Genomic DNA, 19,427 nt, shown 5'->3' with positions numbered 1-19,427 from the left:
AAAGAGGCAAGTAAGACAAAATTACTATGGAGATTTAAAACACATCCACGATGACACATCCCACGTTCACGTCTTCTCATGAACACATCGGGCCACTTGGAAACTACGCCTCAAGCCAAACTGAGCTACGGAAGCACATGTTTGTTGACCCTAGAGCACTGTTTACTTTTCTCAGCACACTTCCGGGCATTGTTAGAGAACTGTCCCTTGGATAAAAGTGTACATAACACAGCCAAACGTGTAAGCATAACTTTCAGAACTTGGTAATGACCCGGTGCAGCTATGACCTGGGGCTGTTCTGAGAAGTGCACGGCAGAGCTGCTCTGCTGAGACCACTACTTACCAGCTTCTGGCAAAAGTGTTTCGAAATCCGGTTCTCAAATAAAGAGAAAATATGTTGTTTAAAAACATGTGACCAAAAAGTGTTATTTCTTCTTCCTCCAATTAAGGTTTTTATTCCAGTAAAATAACTGCATCTGCCTTTACTAAACACAGGTGACTAGGCCAGCAGTTTATAAGAAACAGGTTATTTGAATACTAGAATTCCCACTGCTTTTAATAACACCTGTAGTGATTGCTACAGTTTATGAAGTCTTTTCACATAAATATTGTCTCACATAGGAAAAGGAAGGACTTTGTCTAGAGATTGGTGTTCAGAGAGTGGTCTCTCTCATCTTTGAGAACACTTTCTACTACCCAGGAAAAATAAATGTCTTAGAGAAGTGGAAAGTCATTTTCTGCCTAGAAAGAGGCATTTTAGTTTTTAGGTCAAGTAAGTCTCAGTATCTTGAGGATAAATCTGTTATATAACTTAATTATTTGCTAACATGCAAGGTATCCTGGTTTTTCTCTATGCAGCTGAATAATACCCTGTTAGATATACTCAAAATCCAAGTGAAAGTGTATTTTCAGCATACGTACTTTAAAAGTTTCTTAAAACTGTAAAAATCCTTCAGTCATTTGCTGATAAATCACTTTCGTTCATTTAAATAACCTCTGTGTCAAACAAAAGTTCTCTCCTAAATACAGCTATGGTGTCCAAGACAAAAAAATAAAAAATAAAAAAACACCCAAAAACCAAAAAACCCAAACCCTGATGACAGTATCAAGAGTTTGTTAATTTCACTTTAAGTTACTGGATCAATTAAGAGGTAAACCTGAAGGAAAGGGGATAAAAATGAGCTGTACTCAGTGAAAAGTATTTGGTGCTTTCTCTCAGCCTTCCTCAAAGCAAAGACTAAACATTTCAAGACACAAATGGTATTTTCCGATTGCTCTGCTGCCAGAATTCATCTGTTGTGTCTTAATTCTGCAATTTTAGATTTCCCTCTGCTCCACTGACGTAGGAGTTTGGGTCAATACTAGTGTTTTATAAATACCCTAAAATGTAATTCTTTAAGTTTTCAAATTTCCTTCCTTCCTTCCTTCCTTCCTTCCTTCCACACTCCCTTCCTTCCTTATTAGTGTTCTACGAATACTGTCCCTACAACTTAATTCTGTAAGTTTTCAAATTTTCTTCCTTCTTCCTTTCCTTTCCTTTCTTCCTCCTTTCCTTTTCTTTCTCTTTTCTTTTCTCCTTTTCTTTTTGACAGGGTCTCACTCTGTTGCTCAGGTTGGAGTGCTGTGGCACGATCATGACACATTGTAGCCTGTATCTCCTTGGCTCAACTAATCCCCTTACCTCAGCCTCCGGTAGCTGGGAAAATATTACTTTCAATGTATAAACCATAAATGTCTTAAATATGGCACACTTCACAAATTAACAAAATAAGTATATTATCTTCTTTCACCTAATTTCCGGGACTATAAATCTTCCTCAGAGAATGCTCTGCCTCCCAAGAGTAATTTCAACTTGGGGATTGTTAGAGGGAGTGTCATTGTGACTTCTCTGATGGAAGAACGAGGGAGAGAAGATCTTACTGGTAATCACACAAAACCATATATACGCTGTTCCACGGTTCACAGAGTTAGCTAAATATCATCAGGACAGAAGGAACCTGGACGCTTCTCAGCCCTTCTCTCTCAAACTTGTGTAGGCGTCGTGAGGCATAAGGGGCGTCATGAGATTCCAACTTTCCATGCAAGAGTAGGAGTTTTAGGAGTTCACAACAGAATGCAGCAGGCATTAAAGAAATGAAGGTTGGGACTCTGGTTTGCATTGAAAAGCACCTTCTGAAAATGTGCTCTTAAAAATGGTCATTAACACACCAGAAACTAACAAGCTTCAAAAATGCGTAAGCAACCACCTCCCGTAAAATGTTGTCCTTGCAGCAGGCGATATTAACTGCATATAACATGCAAGATACTACAACTTTTAGTTAAACTGAATCCTAGGGCATGCATCTATTCTCTTGGAGGCTTTTTTTTTAAATGGAAAGAAGTCTTATCTACATATATGCAAAGGGTGAGAGGGAATGGGGAGGAGATGGAGATTTTTGTCCTCTTTTTTTGTGTGTTACATTTCAAAAACAAACATCTCTGAGTCAGCTCTATCACATGGAACCTGGAATATTTTAATTTAGAACAATTCCCTAAGTCTAAAGAGGATTAATAAGTTAAGTTTACATGGGAGTATAGCTGCTTTTTTTTCCCCAAAAGACAAATTTTTCCTTTAGCAATTATTTATAGTTATAAATAGGTAAGACTTCAAATCTTTAAAATCTTTTAAGGCCTTTTTTCCGCCTTTTGAGACAGAGTCTTGCTCTGTCACCCAGGCTGGAGTGCACGGCACAATCTTGGTTCACTGCAACCTCTACCTCCTGGGTTCAAGGGATTCTCCTGCGCATGCCACCATGCCCAGCTAATTTTTGTATTTTTAGTAGAGAAGGGGTTCCACCATGCTGGCCAGGCTGGTCTTAAACTCCTGCCTTCAAGTGATCCGGCTGCCTCGGCCTCCCAAAGTGCCAGGTATGAGCCACCACAGCTTTTAAATCTAGGGTTAAGGTCATTATTACGAAGAACTTATAAAAACTAAATTCTCCTATCATCAAGTTGGCAAACTACAATCTGTGGGCCAAAATCCAGTCCAATATCTATTTGTATAAATAAAGTTTTATTAAAACACAGTCACAGCTATTCCTTTATGTGTTGTCTGTGGCTGCTTTCCTGCTACATTCAAATAACTGAGTAGTTGGGACAGATTATATGGCCCACAAAGCATAAGGTATTTACTATCTGGCCTTTCAAAAGACATTTACCAACCCCTGGGTTAAAATATAATAAAGATTAGCATCAATGTTAGCATAGTTGGATGGGAAATAATATCTCCAGAAATATTAGCAGTTTTAAGATTTTTTTGAACTATGACCTTTTCTCAGAATCTTAAAGGTGACTAAATAAAGTATAAGGTTAAGAAGAGGGGGCACTAAATATAGTCAAGTTGATAGAGATAGCTCCCATGTTATAATTTCAATTCATTTTCTCTCAAGATTATATACAAGAAACAAGTTGTCAAATTAAATTCATTTAATTAGATTCTGGTGAATTCTATTCCTGCCCCCACCCCAACCTTTTTTTTTTGAGACAAAGTCTCATTCTGTTGCCCAGGCTGGAGTGCACTGGTGTGATCCAGCTCACTGCAGCCTCGACCTCCCAGGCTTATGTGATCCTCCCACCTCAGCCTCCCGAGTAGCTGGAACTACAGGCATGCCCCACCATGCCTGGTCAATTCTATATGTTTAGGAGTCTCCCTTATGTTGCCCAGGCTGGCACTGAACTCCTGGGCTCAAGCTATCCTCCCACCTCAGCCTCCCAAAGTGCTGGGATTATAGGCATAAGCCATTGTACCTGGCCTATTCCTGGCTTTGAAAAACTGGTTTTCTGACACTACATCTTTTATCATAACTCAAACACATTATAGTTGCCTCTGGGAGACTTTTGCGTCTTGCCCTGCTTACAAATTAGCATCATATTCTAAAATCTCAGGAACTAAATTACTCACTGTAATTTCTTTAAAATTCAAAGCCTGTTGGGATCTCTACTCTTAACTGTTACACAGAACATAAATATTTAAGACACTTTATACCACATTTTCATGATTCAGCATTACCATCAAGTGCTGGAATTCCAGTTCACTCGCTATTTTATAATGAATATCCTGGGTTTGTTCTGAAAGGGCAGCTTTGTACACTGACTTACGTCACAGCACCAGGGAGGGAGAGATTTAGAAAATCAAAGTATAGAGCAGGGTACAGGGAAACAACCATTCTCAGTAAGAAATAGATTTGCTTAAAAAACAACGACCCTAGTACCACCTCCTAGTAAGCCTCCTTGCTTTGGAAATTTTGACAAAGTAGCTGTTGAGAAAATTTCAGGTGGCAAATTATCTTAATCATAAAAAGCCACCTGCTGAATGTTTTCATCTTAACACAGCCTTATTTGGCTGTGGCCGTGGCCCACCAGCCACGTTTTCATCCCGGAGGCTTCCTCCACCGCATCCTAGGCATACCCTGCAGTGCCTTCCAGCGGCCCTCCCTTTTACTCACTCATGCATTTGTACATTTAATGTATGTGACTGCTCTCCTGTTGTATAAAATAGCAGTGTTAGTAATTAGGGTTAGTTTTTATTTGATTTGATTTCATTCAAAATGGATGTGAAACTTACTGGCATACCTAGGCTGCAGCCTCATGCAAGCAAGCAAAAAGCAAAATATTGAAAATGGAAGAGAAGAGAAACTGGCTAGCAGGCAGCTAAACTCACCCTTTTGTACAGCCTATGGTCCACCAGGGGGCTTTAGACAGTAAAACAACACCAGAGAGCTATTAGCACGTGAGGGTCACAACAGAAATCTTATAAATAGCTTTATTTCAATGAAAAAGAGTATAAAGTGGTTTCTTTTTTGGAAAGAAAGGAAAGGAGAGTGATGGTGGGGTATGTGAAATGAGTAGGTAGAAAATTCACCAATTTAAATCTTAAAAAATTGGAGTCATATGACTTAGAAATGGGATACTTCTGACTGATTCCCGAAGCTACTATCTACCTACCTTTTTGAGAGAGTATCGTATGAGGTTTTCTACCTTAATATAGATTTTAATGCTTCTAGGGGACAACAGACATGATAGTTTCTTTTAAAATAACATTAAATAACTCAACCTTGAATGAAAATAGGATTACACACATCCTAAGGAAAATATGAGTTTAAAACAAACTTCCAGGATAGATTTTCAGGATTTCTTCAAGGTCCTTAATTGAACATATTAATTGAATATACAGAAATGGGAAGTGAACACTGATCTTAGTCAGTATACACCAAGGTTATGAAAATTTGCCTATTTTTCTAACATCTGAACTGTAAACGGTCAAGTAAAGAGCCGGTAACATTTTTTATTTCATTTCAATTAATGCGCAGAAATCCAGAGCCCATATCTATGTTCACTTCATAATGCACTTTCTTGTTATCCATCTTATGAGGTTATCACCAGTTAAAATATAAACTTAAGGAAGGCAAAAATCTTCATGAAATTTTTCTCTACCAGTTTACAGAAAGAGAAGTCCAAAAACAAAAGTGGAAAGACTCCTTTGTTCAGCTTACTATGTGAGGCAACCTTTCATGAATTTACATTTTGTTTAAATATCTCTTTCTCTTAACTCTCTCAAAGTAAACCCAGGACACAGCTTTGGCAAAAACAAAAGGAAGAAGACAGGAGGACTTCATGCAGTTTTGCTCACAGTCACCAGGGTTGCGTTACCCACACAGACAGTTAAAGTTTGAGGATCAGACTAGAAGAGACCAGGAAAAAGTCTGGCACAACTTAACTTGTGGACCTTCTGGTTTGTCTGAAATGGCCTGGAGAAGAGCAGTGTTAAGGCAATTTTCCTGAAAATAAAATCAATCTGGAAAGTATAAGCCACAGTGTCACGAAAGAAGATGTGATTCTGCTCAAAGTGGCCAGTCTCTTGGTTTCAGAGCTAGCTAGGGTCTTCCTAAGGATTTTCATTTTGCAGATGTAAGAGGAAAAGGGAGGAGGAACTGAATGTATGTGAGAATGTAAGGAAAAGGGCCCAGGTGAGTTTCTGATATGTTCACCAAATGAAGAAAATCAGCTACTCTCTTTGCTCCTAAGTCCCCTGCTAAGTAAAAGAGAGAACTGAATAATAAAGAAAAGAGGCTGCCTTTGGTAAGGCTTGCAGAATTAATTTCATGATCTTATAGCCACGCCCATTTTGGGGATGTATTTCCTAACAGGACTTCCTGTTTCAGAGTACTGACATTGGTATGTTACTCATGCGCTACAATGGTGAAAAACCTCCCATCCTTGCGTAGTGGAAAGCAAATGTTGCTGAGGCCCAGGGCGAGGGCAAATTGGCTTCTACACGGCATTCCAGGTGGAGAAAACCATCTATCCTAGTGAATGCTGTTTTTAAAGTTTTTACGATGTTAATGCAGTGGCTGTGCATGTTTCCTTCTACGGTCACACAATTTTTTTTGCTAATTTAAGTAAAAGTACAAATAACCCATTAAGCCTATTAAGTCTTAAAGGCAAAATATTTTCAAAGCTAGCAATCAGATGGTTGTAGGAATAAGAAAAACTAAAGCAAAATGAAACCTCCGAGGAATCCAGTTAAATATGAATACTAGGACTTTCGGTATAATTAAATAGGAAGAGGAAATAAGACCCTAAAGAGCCTGCTTTCATGTCTGGTACTAGAAACTACACAGCTCCTGACAGACAGCAACAACCCAACCACTCCGAAGGGTATCGACACCCAGCTCGGACGCCACAGTTACAGACGTCGAACTGGAATATTAACCTGAATAAAGAACACAGCCCTCGGCCTCTAAGTAGAGAAGCTAGTCTTCATAAAGAAAGCTCAAATCTGAGGCACAAAGAGAAATTCCTCTGGCCTAGCTCCATGAGAAGATGCTGTGTCCCATGGAACGCTGGAGTCACAGGACCCCATTTCCTACTAATTGTAGATGTGCCTATAATCTCAGACATCTTTCTTTTCCTGAACATTCCAGTGATCTCTCCTGTTCCGCACCACGGACCAGCTTTAACTGAGAGTTTGAAAGAGCATGTTAGCAATTGCATGTCCAGGAGAGGGCACCAGCTATTTAGTGGAAATTCTCTATCAGAAAAAACTTGTTTGGAATTCATGGTTTTCTTTCCTTTCTTTGAGACTAGAAACTGTTTTCTGTTTGGACACCCGCTAGCACAGTAAAGGATTAAAGCAAAGAACATATTGCAATGTGGCATCTCAATCACAGCTTAAAGAGAGACTTCGAATTAAAAGTCAGTCCGACGAAGTTGACCTCACACCCAAATTAAAACAGAAAAACACAGGCATGAACCTCCATTGTTCAAACAGCATTATCTGACACGGTTACCAGCGTTCCAAGGGTGGCAACTTGTTCCCTAGTTAAAGAGGTCTACCACCCTACTGTAATTTGGGACATCTGCCCTGATTATCTGTGGGCGGATTAGCTTTACACAGGAGTTACTGAGGGTTAAGAAGGCCAGGGTTGCTTCATCAATCTCCCTGAGCAGAATGTACAAGCGAGGATGAGTGTACCTGTGGCGACAGCGACGTAGAAACCTCATTATTTTTCGAGCAGCTTGATCCTGCTTTTTGGTTAGCAAACTGCTCCTGAAAAGGTCAGAATATTATTGTCACAAGAAGGGTAAAGCCCAATATGCAAAACTGGTCAGAAGGGACAGAGGACTTTTAATTAAGCATTTCACGTAGCAAAGCCAACAGCATATATGAAAGATTGATGCAATGTGAAGAGGAACGAGGGCACAGGCTGTTTTCACAGTACTGAGTCTGGGCATCACTAGAAGAGAAAGGAGGGCACGTGCCAGCACTCTCCCCTAGCTCCAAGAGAGGCTGAGAAAGATTGAAAGTAAAATGCCACTTAACTATTCGTCCACAATACGTTGGTTATAAGCTCATTTGGCCACAAAAGGCATTCTGGCATCAGAGAGGCTTTCTTAATTTAGAGGGCCGTTCACCAGAGTTGATATAATCTCTGGACTATTTTCTAAATGTTCACATCAATGTATTTTACTTGGCTAAACATTTTTATTACTCTCTCTAAAATGGAAGGGTTTAACCCTAATTACTTTTCCAAGGTCTTACATGTAGTGATTCGACAGTTTCATTCATTTCCCATTTGCCCCAAATTTACTCGTCTCTAATGTAGCATCCTATACATTTCAGTTACATTAAGATTAGAGACGAGTTTTGTTTAGAAGTAACTCCAAGAATAGTTTTTATATTTTGTTTTCACACTGAAAATCAGATTTGTTTTAGCCTCAAAGAGCGCGTTTATGTAAAATCAGCTGAGCGCTGGCAGCGAGCTCTACTTTTTTTCTAAACAGGTGATGGCTTACACTACTATAATTGAGTCTTACCTTTCCGAGTAGAAACTGGTGCTGCCAAAATCTGATATAAGGTGAAATTGCGTGGCAACATCAAAAGGTAGAGAGAAAGACTCAAAACCAGACTCAGCACAGGTGTCAGTATACAGCCCCCACGCCTAGAACATTCTGGAACACAGTGACTGCCAATGCTTTAGGCCCGGCCCAGACTCCAGTGTCAGCCCAGGACAATTCTTTCAAAGCAGTCAGCATTCTCTTCCCTAGGGAGCTCTACCTCCACGGGCCCTTCTCCACCCACCTGAGTTTCTGTTGTACAATCACAGCTGTCCGGCGAGCCTGCCGTCTTTTGCCACATTTCTTATAACTCCGGTAGTACTTTTGGATCAGCACAGCAGCCCGTCGGCTCTGCTGGAATTTTTTTTGTTCATAATAACTTCGGAATTTGCTCTGGATGAGGATGGCAGCCTGTGTCATCTTTTTATAAAGTGCGTACTGCAGGGGCAACAAGAACAAACCGGACAGTCACAATGGGGGCCCCGCGGGCTCGGCGTCCTCTGAGCTTCCCGGGAAGGGAAGAAGAGCAAACGCTTTTCCCTCTACGATCGCATCCTCTGTTTGGGGTTTAATCACAAAAGAGGCAAACTAGGAATCTTTACACCTACCTTTCCAGAATGTAAAATATTACTTTAAGGGTTGCCTTCTGACATACTTTCTTCCCCTAAAATATCGAAATATTTTGCCCTTCTTGGAGAAAAATTTTAATAGCAATATCCTTAGACCTTTATGAATCTAAAAACAGAGCTCAAAAGTAAATTTTAAATGCTTCCGATCACTATTTTCTATCTAGTTTTGAAACACTAAAATAATTTTTTTATGCCTCCCAATTCCCACTATACACAAATCTACTTAGCAGTCAGCCCGATTTCTATCATTCCACATGACAAGTTTCTGACTGAGTTGCAAGGTCCCAAACACAAGGCTTATCATGAAACGCTGACACCTTTAAGCCATTTTAACCTGTAAAAGATGAACACTTGGAAGACCCACACGGTGGTGAAGCCACGAAACCTGGACGGCTGTCACAGAACTGTGGGTGGCCCAGGAGGCAGTGCCAGCAGCCCCCCACCCAATCTGCCGCGGAGCTACAGCAGTGAGGAGCGAAGGCCCAGGGTGCATTCTCCTCAACATCAGTCTCTAGGCTCCAAAAATACAGACCTCTCCATGGTCCTCAAATGCTATGTCCACATTTCTAATAAAAGAAGAATATGACTCTGGGGATGAGAAGTCGCAATGAAGCCCTTTGCTTCTAAGAAGGCAACTTACCATTGCAAGGAAAAATATTCCCCAGAAAATCCCTGCATCTTCCTAACTGTATCTCTGGATGTATGAGGAGGTGAAATGAGGGAGGGAAACTGACTTCTCAGAACTGTCCAAGAACCAGGACCCTTCTGCAAGAATCTCCTTCGGTCTTATCTGACCTGCTTTATCTTTTCACTGGTCTGAAAGTCTTTCAGGACAAGAATGCTGTACCCTACAGAGCCCCGGTGGTTTTCATCATCTCCACCTGTACACACTACACACTCAGACCCAGCGGGCCACAGTGAAGCACTTTGGGAAAAGGGTCTTTACTTAGTGGCCACAGGGCTCACAGGAACTGGCGTAGATGGATTAACACCAGCCAGAAGATGTCCAATTCTTAATGCTGAAACCCGCTACACCTGAATAACCACATGGTCCCCAGAGGACAGATGCGCTGTGCTGAGGTGGCCTGGCAAGAGGGGTATGTTTACTCCATGACCGTGCCATCTGAATGGCCCCTCCCTGTAGCTGGTGATGGGTGTGAAGTTTGTGACTCTGGTGGAATGGTTTGTGAGAGGACTTGGGTGTATCATTACCTTCAAGGCTATCCATGTCAGCTTGGGGGAAAAACAGAAAATACAAGATTAATGTTAGATTGCTGAATATAATGAAATTAAAAACCAGAATCATAAAACTCCCAACCAAGAAAAAAAAGGCAACCTGGCTATATTAATGCCTTCCGTCTTCCAAAATACTTGTTTTATAGTTGTTACTATTTCTAAAAATAATGCCTTCTGTCTTCCTAGCTGTAGATGACACTTTCTGGGGAGGGTTTGTTTGTTTTTGTTTTTTAAAGAAAAAACAAACTCTTATCTTGGAATCAATACCTGTTGTGATCACAGGCTTGAAACCTTCATTCTGTGTATCACTTGGGCTCCCAGGAAGCCTGCTCACCAAACAGAAGCCAGTACGGTTCCCTGCTGTACAGCTACAGGCACTGTGGTGTCAGCGTTTGCACAATAAACCTTCATTTTCTGGGATCAGGAACTCAACTGGCTCGAAGCCGAGGACGTCCCCCCACCCCCATTCACGGGGCTTAGTCCTAGAGAGGCTTGAGGAAACGGCAACCCGTTATCAGAAACTGAAGCAAACCCAAGGTAACAGAATCCCCAATGTCTATGTGACCATCACACATATTAGAATCTATTATTCCTTAAATAAAACTTCAGAACTACCTAAAGCACAATCTAATAAAAGATTCTAGAATCTACTGACAGGTCTGATTTTTATCATGTGAACCAGTCAAAACTCCATTAGGCAATTTTTATTATTTTATAGCCACTATGATGATGAAAAAGGTCTAATAGTCAAGTAATTTCTCTGAGCTTCAGCTTCTTCATCTGAAATCTGGAAATAAATTCTGCTTACTTCAAATAATTGTAAAAAGTCAATGAGATGGGTCACCTAAAAAATCTAGTATGTACTAGCTGCCCCAAACATCTGAGTTCCCTTTCCCATCTGACAGTTACATAACCCTACGAGCTGGTTTGCAAACAGTAATACTGCATGAACGGGTACTCAGATGTTTTTCTTGTGCCTTTAACTAAGGTGCACAAAAGCAGTTTAAGATGTTCTGAGCTGCTTCTGATTTTCGAAGATTTTAACAATTCTTCATTTTAAAATGGATAAGAAGCTGAAAGGAAAATGGCCAATGATTAAATACCTTATAAAATCCCAACTCAAAGTAATAAATAGCTAGCATGTACCTTCTCCAATCACCGTATCAAACATTGGATTCCCTAGAGGTCTCTGATTACTAGAGAGTTTATAAAAGTATTGGACTATAGATCCTCACTTCAAAGATACTGGTGTTAGGATCAGACCAGTATCTCAGGTAGGTGATAACACTAAAAGGCCAAAAATTTTAACCAAAATCGCTTGTGGTGCAAGTCTCATTGCAGATGGTTTTGTTATGTTTTCCTCTTTTTTCTTTCTTCTTCTTCTTTTTTTTTTTTTAAGAGACAAGGTCCAAACTCAACTTCTACACCTGGGCTCAAGAAAATCCTCCAGCCTCAGCCTCTTGAGGAGCTGGGATTATAGACACATACCACCATGTCTGGCTTCCCGTTTTTTTTGTTTGTTTGTTTTGTTTTGTTTTTTTTAATGGCAATTCAAATTAAGTCCCTGGCCGGGTACAGTGGCTCACGCCTGTAATGCCAGCACTTTGGAAGGCCAAGAAGGGTGGGTCACTTGAGGTCAGGGGTTCAAGACCAGACTGGCAACATGGTAAAATCCTGACTCTACTAAAACTGGAAAACTTAGCTGGGCATAGTAGCATGCGCCTGTCATCCTAGCTACTTGGTAAACTGAGGCAGGACAATCGCTTGAACCTGGGAGGCAGAGGTTGCAGTGAGCCCAGATGGTGCCACTGCACTCCAGAGTGGGTGACAGAGTGACACTCTATCCCGAAACAAAAAACAAATTAAGTCTCTGTAATGAGGTACTGGATATAGGTGCTTTTCAGCTAAACTGCACCCCAGGATCCTCAGTGGCCTTGGGTGGGGCAGTTTCCTTCTGTGGTGCAAAACTCAGGTTTACCTGTTTATATTTTCTGTAACAACGCTGAATGACAGCAGCAGCTACTTCTTGCTGTTCCCGCAAGGGTCGGCCCTTAAGAGTAAAGTAAGGGGAAAAAAATTAGTAATGATTAACTGCAAGAAATGTCAGCTTTTTATTACTACTCATTTAATACACCTTCTCAGAGCTGAGACCCCAGGTTTACCAAAAATCACTGATAATTATAAATGAGGAGAAATGAATTTATAGAATAGACCTCAGACTACCCTTGCTTCTAAATAAAACTATGATATTGGAATGGTAAGTAGACTAAAAATATATTCCTTTTTGAAGTATTTAACAAATTAGCTTTGTGCTGTCTGTCTTTCCTAAGACAACCCCAACTACTTTACTTTTAGATCAATGATTAATGGTTTCAAACCTTTTTGGGAGTGGTCAGAGACTCCTTTGAGTCTCTGTAGAAAGCCATGGGTCTGCTTCCCACCAAAAATACACACAGAAAAGCTTCAGTGCTTAATTTTAGGCGTTCAAGGGCTGCCTGGAGTCAGTCCCCAGGCTTCCAGTTGGAAACCCCTGCTTTAGGTCATGACCTCCTTATAGTGGAGAGGTCAGCTTACTTTATATTAACTGAATAATAGACATCGTTATCATTACCAACAGTTCATTGAGATGGTGATAACCATTACATTATGGGCTAAGGTTACTTTACTAAAGCATCTGAGAATTATCTAACATGACACTAATAACTTTAATTAAAAATTCTATAACCTGGTGAAATTTGTTTTAAGGAATAGTAAAGAGACATTGCATTCGGGATGGCAAGGTAGAATAGAAAAATCAAGGCCGGGTGCGGTGGCTCACGCGTGTAATCCCAGCACCTTGGGAGGCCAAGGCACACAGCTCACTTGAGGTCGAGTTCAAGATCAGCCTGGCCAACATGTTAAAACTCTGTCTCTACTAAAAATACAAAAATTAGCCAGGTGTGGGGGCATGTGCCAGCAATTCCAGCTACTCTGGAGGCTGAGGCAGGAGAATTGCTTGAATCGGGAGGCGCAGGTTGCAGTGAGCGGAGATCGCACCACTGTGCTTCTCCAGCCTGGGTGACAGAATGAGACTCCGTTCCAAAGAAAAAAAAAAAAAGAAAAATCAGCACTGTTCTGTGCCAGGAGAGCCCCATTCCTGCCCTGGCCTACCCATGGATGGGGCCCTTGTCCCAGCCAGTTACTTCTCTATGCCTCAGATAACTGAGAAGACCACACTTCTGAAATTCTTCTATGAAGGTGCTTTCGGAACTTTGCAAACATTTGATGAAAATTTCATGTTTAACTGTTTAAAAATTGGTTGTTAAAAGCAAATGGTATGGGATGAGAAAGTTCTGGAAATGGACAGTAGTGATGGTTGCACAGCACCGTGAATATACCTAATGCCCCCACATTGCTCACTTTAAAATGGACAAAATGGCAAACTTTGTTATGAATATTTTACCACAATAAAATATTTTTACAAAGCAGATACACAGATATGTTATATACTGAATCTTAATAAATTGGAGACTTCCAAAAAATTCTACAAATTCAGAAAAAAAAGAAATGGGATACGTTTTCGTTCACATGATTCTGACTTTCATCTGTCCTCCCTGATCTTAAGAATGTCACAAAATGAAGGTTCTGTTATAGTTTACCTTGTATTTCCGGAAAGCTGTCTGGACAAGCCTGGCAGCCTCATAGAGTTCTCTCTGTTCATGATCAGACAGAGTGAGCTGAGCAAACTCATTCTCTACCTTCTCACTGGTAGATGCACTCAGGAATTCTGACCAATCCGCGGCGGAGGGAAGGTTAGGTTTCTCGAAAGCGATTTCACTGACTGGAGAGCCTACAGGGCTCAAGCTGGTATTTGAAGAAGGGGTTAGAGGCTCATTATATGCACTTCTGAAACAAGGAGAGGAAAAAGGAGAGAGAGATTAATGACTATTTGCACAATCCATTAGATATTAATGAATGAGCTAAGATGGTATCTGCCCAGAAGATAGGGCAATTAGGAACATGCTTTCATTCAGTTAGGCAAGTTGCTAAACATACCCAGTGCCTTAATTGTCCTTCAGTTGAGTAAGTTCATACTCAACACCTATTATGACTTTAGTACTAAGCTAAATACTAAAACCTAGTAGCAGTACGCTCTAGTGCCCTTAGGAAACTTCAACTGAATTAGGGGGAAACATTATGCTATATTATCTTTTTTTTTTTTTTTTTTTTTTGAGACGGAGTCTCACTCTGTCACCAAGCTAGAGTGCAGTGGTGCAATCTCAGCTCACTGCGACCTCTTCCTTGAGCGATTCTCCTACCTCAGCCTCCCAAGGAGCTGGAATCACAGGGGTGCGCCACCATGCCTAGCTAATTTTTGTATTTTTAGTAGAGATTGGGGTTTCACCATGTTGGCCAGGCTGGTCTCAAACTCCTGACCTCAGGTGATCTGCCAGCCTCAGCCTCCCAAAGTGCTGGGATTACAGGTGTGAGCGACTGTGTCCAGGCTAACATGATCTCTTATGCTTTGATATCGGTAAAAAAAAAAAATAATGGGAGAGGTAGGAATGGGAGCTGGGCCTTGAAAGTGACAACAGAACTGTCCTAGCACTTTCTTCCATCCTTGATAACGATCTTCTGTGACATGACATTCATCAAATACAATCAGCCTCCCCTGCCTCCGATTAAATCCGGGAATCCATCCTGGGCAGTGACCCCTCTAACTTTACTCACCGGATCTGGGCAGCGTTGGGCAGGCAGTCAGCATCCGCTAGGTAACTGGCCAGCCAGCTCATTGTACTGCTAATGGTGGCAGGGTCTGTTCTTTCCAATCCTGAGGACTCCATGGGCACAAAACTCTCCTGCTTGATTCGGTCAGGTGTGGCTTCAATAATGTGTTCTGCCAAGGTCATCATGTTCACCTGAAATCGGAAGTTCACAGAACACTCAGGTTAGAAAGGATCTTAGAAGTTATCCAGGTCTACCTCTCCTGCCCCATCTTGGAAAGAAAAAAATAGTAAGACAGGTGGGCAGACTTCTACCTCAATCCAGTGCAATCAAATATCATTTTAAGGTTATAACGCACCGAAATGTGCTGAGATCCTGAGACCTGATTATCTCCAAGTCAGTCTGGCATGAAACCTTTAGTCCAGTCTTCAAAACTGGCTTGTATGTACTCCCTACTCTCAGTTAGGGTCAACCAATTAATGACACCGGGCAGCAGAGTAAGTTGTCATATGAATGAAGTGTCACTATTAGTTATGCAACCAGTATCTAACCACCTGCTTTTGCCTAGCCTAGAGAACACCAGTCTAGACCAGGCGTGGTAATCCCAGCACTCTGGGAGACTGAGGCAGGCAGATCACTTGAGGTCAGGAGTTCCAGACCAGCCTGGCCAACATGGTGAAACCGTGTCTCTACTAAAAATACAAAAATTAGCCAGGCATGGTGGTGCATGCCTGTAATCCCAGCTACATGGGAGGCTAACGCAGGAGAACTGCTTAAACTTGGGAGGCAGAGGTTGCAGTGAGCCAAGATGGCACCCCTGCATTACAGCCTGGGTAACAGCAAGACTCTAACTCACAAAAAAAAAAAAAAAGAATCCTCAAAGCTGGTCTGGATTAAGATATTCTTTATGAGAATCAGAGCTATGTACTGATTCTTAAATATTTCCTTGCATATCTCTTAAAAGTGGTAACTGAAACACAGCACTTTGGGTTCTTAAGTAAACTAGAAACGTTCTCGATGGAATTATACAAAGGTGACAAAAGGCTTCTCCTACAACATGAACGAGTCTCAAAAACATCCTGCTAAGTGGAAAAAGCCACAGCAGACTGCATGGTGTATGATTCCATTTATATGAAATGTGTAGAAAAAGCAAACCTCTGGGGATAGAATCAGATCAGTGGCTGCCTAAGGCTGGGAAGAGATGGACTGCAGATGGGCAGGGAACTTTGGAGTGAGACAGAAGTGTCCTACGGAGGGACTGTGGCGATGGCTGCACAGCTGTATACATTTACTAGAAGCCGTCACCTGAGCGCTTAAAATAGATAAATTTTATCAATGTAAATTATACCTCAATCAACCTGTTAAAAATGCTTATCATGGATAATTTTATAAATTTTCATCAAATAACGAGAATTAGTTTTTGTAATAAGAATAAAAACAAAAAATTTAAGAAAAATATATTGGGCTGGATACGGTGGTGGCTCACGCCTGTAATCTCAGCACTTTGGGAGGCTGAGCGGGCAGATCACCTGAGCTCAGGAGTTCAAGACCAGCCTGGGCAACATGGTGAAATCCTGTTTCTACCCCCACCAAAAAACAAAATTAGCCAGATGTGGTGGTGCAGGCCTAGTGCTTTCTTACAATACCTGTAATCCCAGACGCTAGGGAGGCTGAGGCAGGAGAACTGCTTGAACTCAGGAGATGGAGGTTGTAGTGAGCCAAGACAGCACCACTGCACTCCAGCCTGGGTGACAGAGCAAGACTATGTATCAAAAAAAAAAAAAAAGGCAGCTTCTTTTCTCCTTCTCTACTGACCCTCTTGATTTGTGACTCAAACTATAAATAAATCTTGCCTTTATTCTTTTTCCATGAAAGTACTGAAATTTATTAAAAGCAAAGTGGAATTTCCGAAGCATAAAAAGGTTATTACTCTACAATTACTTTTCCAAATCCTCTGTTTTATAAACATGTAACAATGTAAAAACATCTTAAGTAACATTCTCAGCAGCTGGACCTGAAAAGTCAAGTCACTCATTTCAAAATTTCATGGATTGTGCTCAGAGAAGACAGCCTTTAAATGAGTAACTTTGGATTTTTATTCAAATTTTTGTTGTATTCTAGCATATGAGCAGTTTTCATAAATGTGCCTTGGACATCTGGAAAGAACAATTATATATGTAGTTGCTATGTGCATTAACTACATATATGCATATAGTTATATCTAAGTATATTATATATTAAATCAAGCTAATTTTATTGTTCAAATTATTCATATGCTTTTCATGTCTACTTGATCTGAAAAATTCTGAGCTGTAATAGTAGCATACTATGATTATAGGTCCACATTTCTTTGAATTTACTAGTATTTGCTTTAATGTTTCAAGGTTATGTTGCTAGGTATACAATAGTTTGTAACTGTCATATCTTCTTGAAAAACTGTGTGTGTGTGTGTGTGTGTGTGTGTGTGTGTGTGTGTACACTATTTGCCTTGAATTGTACTTATCTTTTTATGCTCATTTATCTATTATTGCTGTATCACTTTATCTTCTGTTTCATTTCGGTTGTATTTCTTACAAGCAGCATATAGTATATCTTGCTTAAAAAATCCAAGAATCTGCCTTTTAACAGAATTATCACTTACTAAAGTGTGAATGAATCATGTTCGAAAATGTTCCTCTGTTTCCTATGATTTGTATTGCTACGTTTTCCTTTGTTACTATCCCTAAACTTTTTCCAAATGGGCCAAATTTTTCTTTTCTCCCCCTTCAATGACTTACAAAGTCTGTAGCCTGGTTTTTTTTTTGTTGTTGTTTGTTTGTGTCTTTTTGAGATGGAGTCTTGCTCTGTCATCCAGGCTGGAGTGCAGTAGCGAAATCTCAGCTCACTGCAACCTCCGCCTCCCAGGTTCAATCAATTCTTGTACCTTAGCTTCCCAAGTAGCTGGGATTTACAGGCATGTGCTACCATGCCTGGCTAATTATTGTATTTTTAGTAGAGACAAGGTTTCACCATGTTGTCCAGGCTGGTCTCAATCTACTGACCTCGGGGAATCCGCCCACCTCGGCCTCCCAGACTGCTGGGATTACAAGTGTGAGCCACCGCCCATTTCTATGCTGCCCAATAACTTGACATTTCTAACTACATATTTCAGCCTATCCAGTGCATATCTATCTATATCATGAGTGGAACAAAATCTATTACTGTCCCTGAACCACAGAGCTGTTTTCATACACTTTATTCTCTTTATTTCCCTACCCTTCCTGGTTTTGTTAAAATAATTTGGAATTTTAGTCCTAGGAGACTGTTTAAACATTATTCCTCCTCTGTTTAGAGTCCCTTCCTAACATCTGCTGCTCACATACACCCACACTATTATCGATGATGGCTCAGTTTTACTGGTTTGCTTGTTCACTCCTTTATGAATGGTTCTGCCATTTTCTAAAGTTATTTCATTATTTTTAATTGTTATTTTCTCATTTGGCTAAAAACTTTCTTTAGACTGCTGCTTTTTTCACGGACACATGCTCTTAATTTGGCAAGATGTTATTCTCTTACAGATCTGTGAAAACAGGAAGGGGATTTTGTAAAGATTATTTTCTTTTTCCTGCATGGACTCTGTTTCAGTGAAGGCCACTTTCTAAAAAGGCATGCTATCCAATGGCTATTTAAACTTAAATAAAATTAGAAACCCAGTTCCTGAGTTGCACTGGCCATATTTCATATACATGCTCTTTACAATGGCTAGATGACAGCTATGCTGATCAAGTGCCCGGTACCACATGTGGAACAAAGTGTCTACCACGGTGGGCAGCATGGATAGATGGCATGTCCATGTGGAAAGGTCTAGTGGATGGCATTGTTCTCGATGTTCAGTTGGCTCCCCTCTTTTGAGCTGCTGATTTTTGATGTAATCTGATTTATTCTTAGATATTTATATTTATCAATATAGTTCTATGTTGCTCAGGTTTGGTGTCTGTCTGGTGTGGATTCCATCAGGAACTGTGTAAAACAGGATTTGGCAAGTGGTGGCAGGCTGAATCCAGACAGCTGCCTGTTTGTAAATAAAGTTTTACTGGGAGAGAGCCACAATCCTTCGTTTAATGCTGCCTAAGGCTGCTTTGGTGCTGTTAGGGCCAATTAAGTAGCTAGGACAAAGTCTGTATGGCCTACAGAGCCTAAAAATATTCACTTCTTGGCTATTTATAGAAGAAATGTACCAGCCCCTTGTCTAAAACATTATTTGATTTTTCTGGGCAGTCCTCCCCATGACTGCAGTGGTTGGCAGGTGATATGGTTTGGCTGTGTCTCCACCCAAATCTCATCTTGAATTGTAGCTCCCATAGTTCCCACGTCTTGTGGGAGGGACCCAGTGGGAGATAACTGAATTATGGGGGTGGTCCCCCCCTACTGTTCTCGTGGTAGTGAAGAAGTCTCGCAAGATCTGATGGTTTTATCAGGGGTTTCCCCATTCACTTGGCTCTC

General features: G+C 40.8%; 1 protein-coding gene across 32 annotated transcripts in view; it reads right to left on the bottom strand.

Moving 5' to 3' along the window:
- CAMTA1 (calmodulin binding transcription activator 1) overlaps window positions 1-19,427 on the bottom strand; it is a 964,942-nt gene that overhangs the window by 8,847 nt on the left and 936,668 nt on the right. For 11 of the 32 annotated variants that reach the window (XM_039474351.2, XM_039474345.2, XM_039474347.2 and 8 more), the window contains 7 exons: window positions 14,952-15,139; window positions 13,880-14,126; window positions 12,220-12,291; window positions 10,218-10,238; window positions 8,621-8,814; window positions 7,514-7,588; window positions 4,700-4,730 (listed from right to left, as the gene is read on the bottom strand). In XM_039474351.2, coding sequence (XP_039330285.1) covers window positions 4,700-4,730; window positions 7,514-7,588; window positions 8,621-8,814; window positions 10,218-10,238; window positions 12,220-12,291; window positions 13,880-14,126; window positions 14,952-15,139 — 828 coding nt within the window. The remainder of the gene's footprint in view (window positions 1-4,699; window positions 4,731-7,513; window positions 7,589-8,620; window positions 8,815-10,217; window positions 10,239-12,219; window positions 12,292-13,879; window positions 14,127-14,951; window positions 15,140-19,427) is intronic. The other 21 variants (XM_039474346.2, XM_039474343.2, XM_074379997.1 and 18 more) reach the window with 3 other exon arrangements.

Source organism: Saimiri boliviensis, chromosome 11 (assembly GCF_048565385.1).
Source record: "Saimiri boliviensis isolate mSaiBol1 chromosome 11, mSaiBol1.pri, whole genome shotgun sequence".
Taxonomy (NCBI): Eukaryota; Metazoa; Chordata; class Mammalia; order Primates; family Cebidae; genus Saimiri; species Saimiri boliviensis.
The sequence above is the reverse complement of the archived record's forward strand: the minus strand, read 5'-3'. Positions and strand labels throughout refer to the sequence as shown.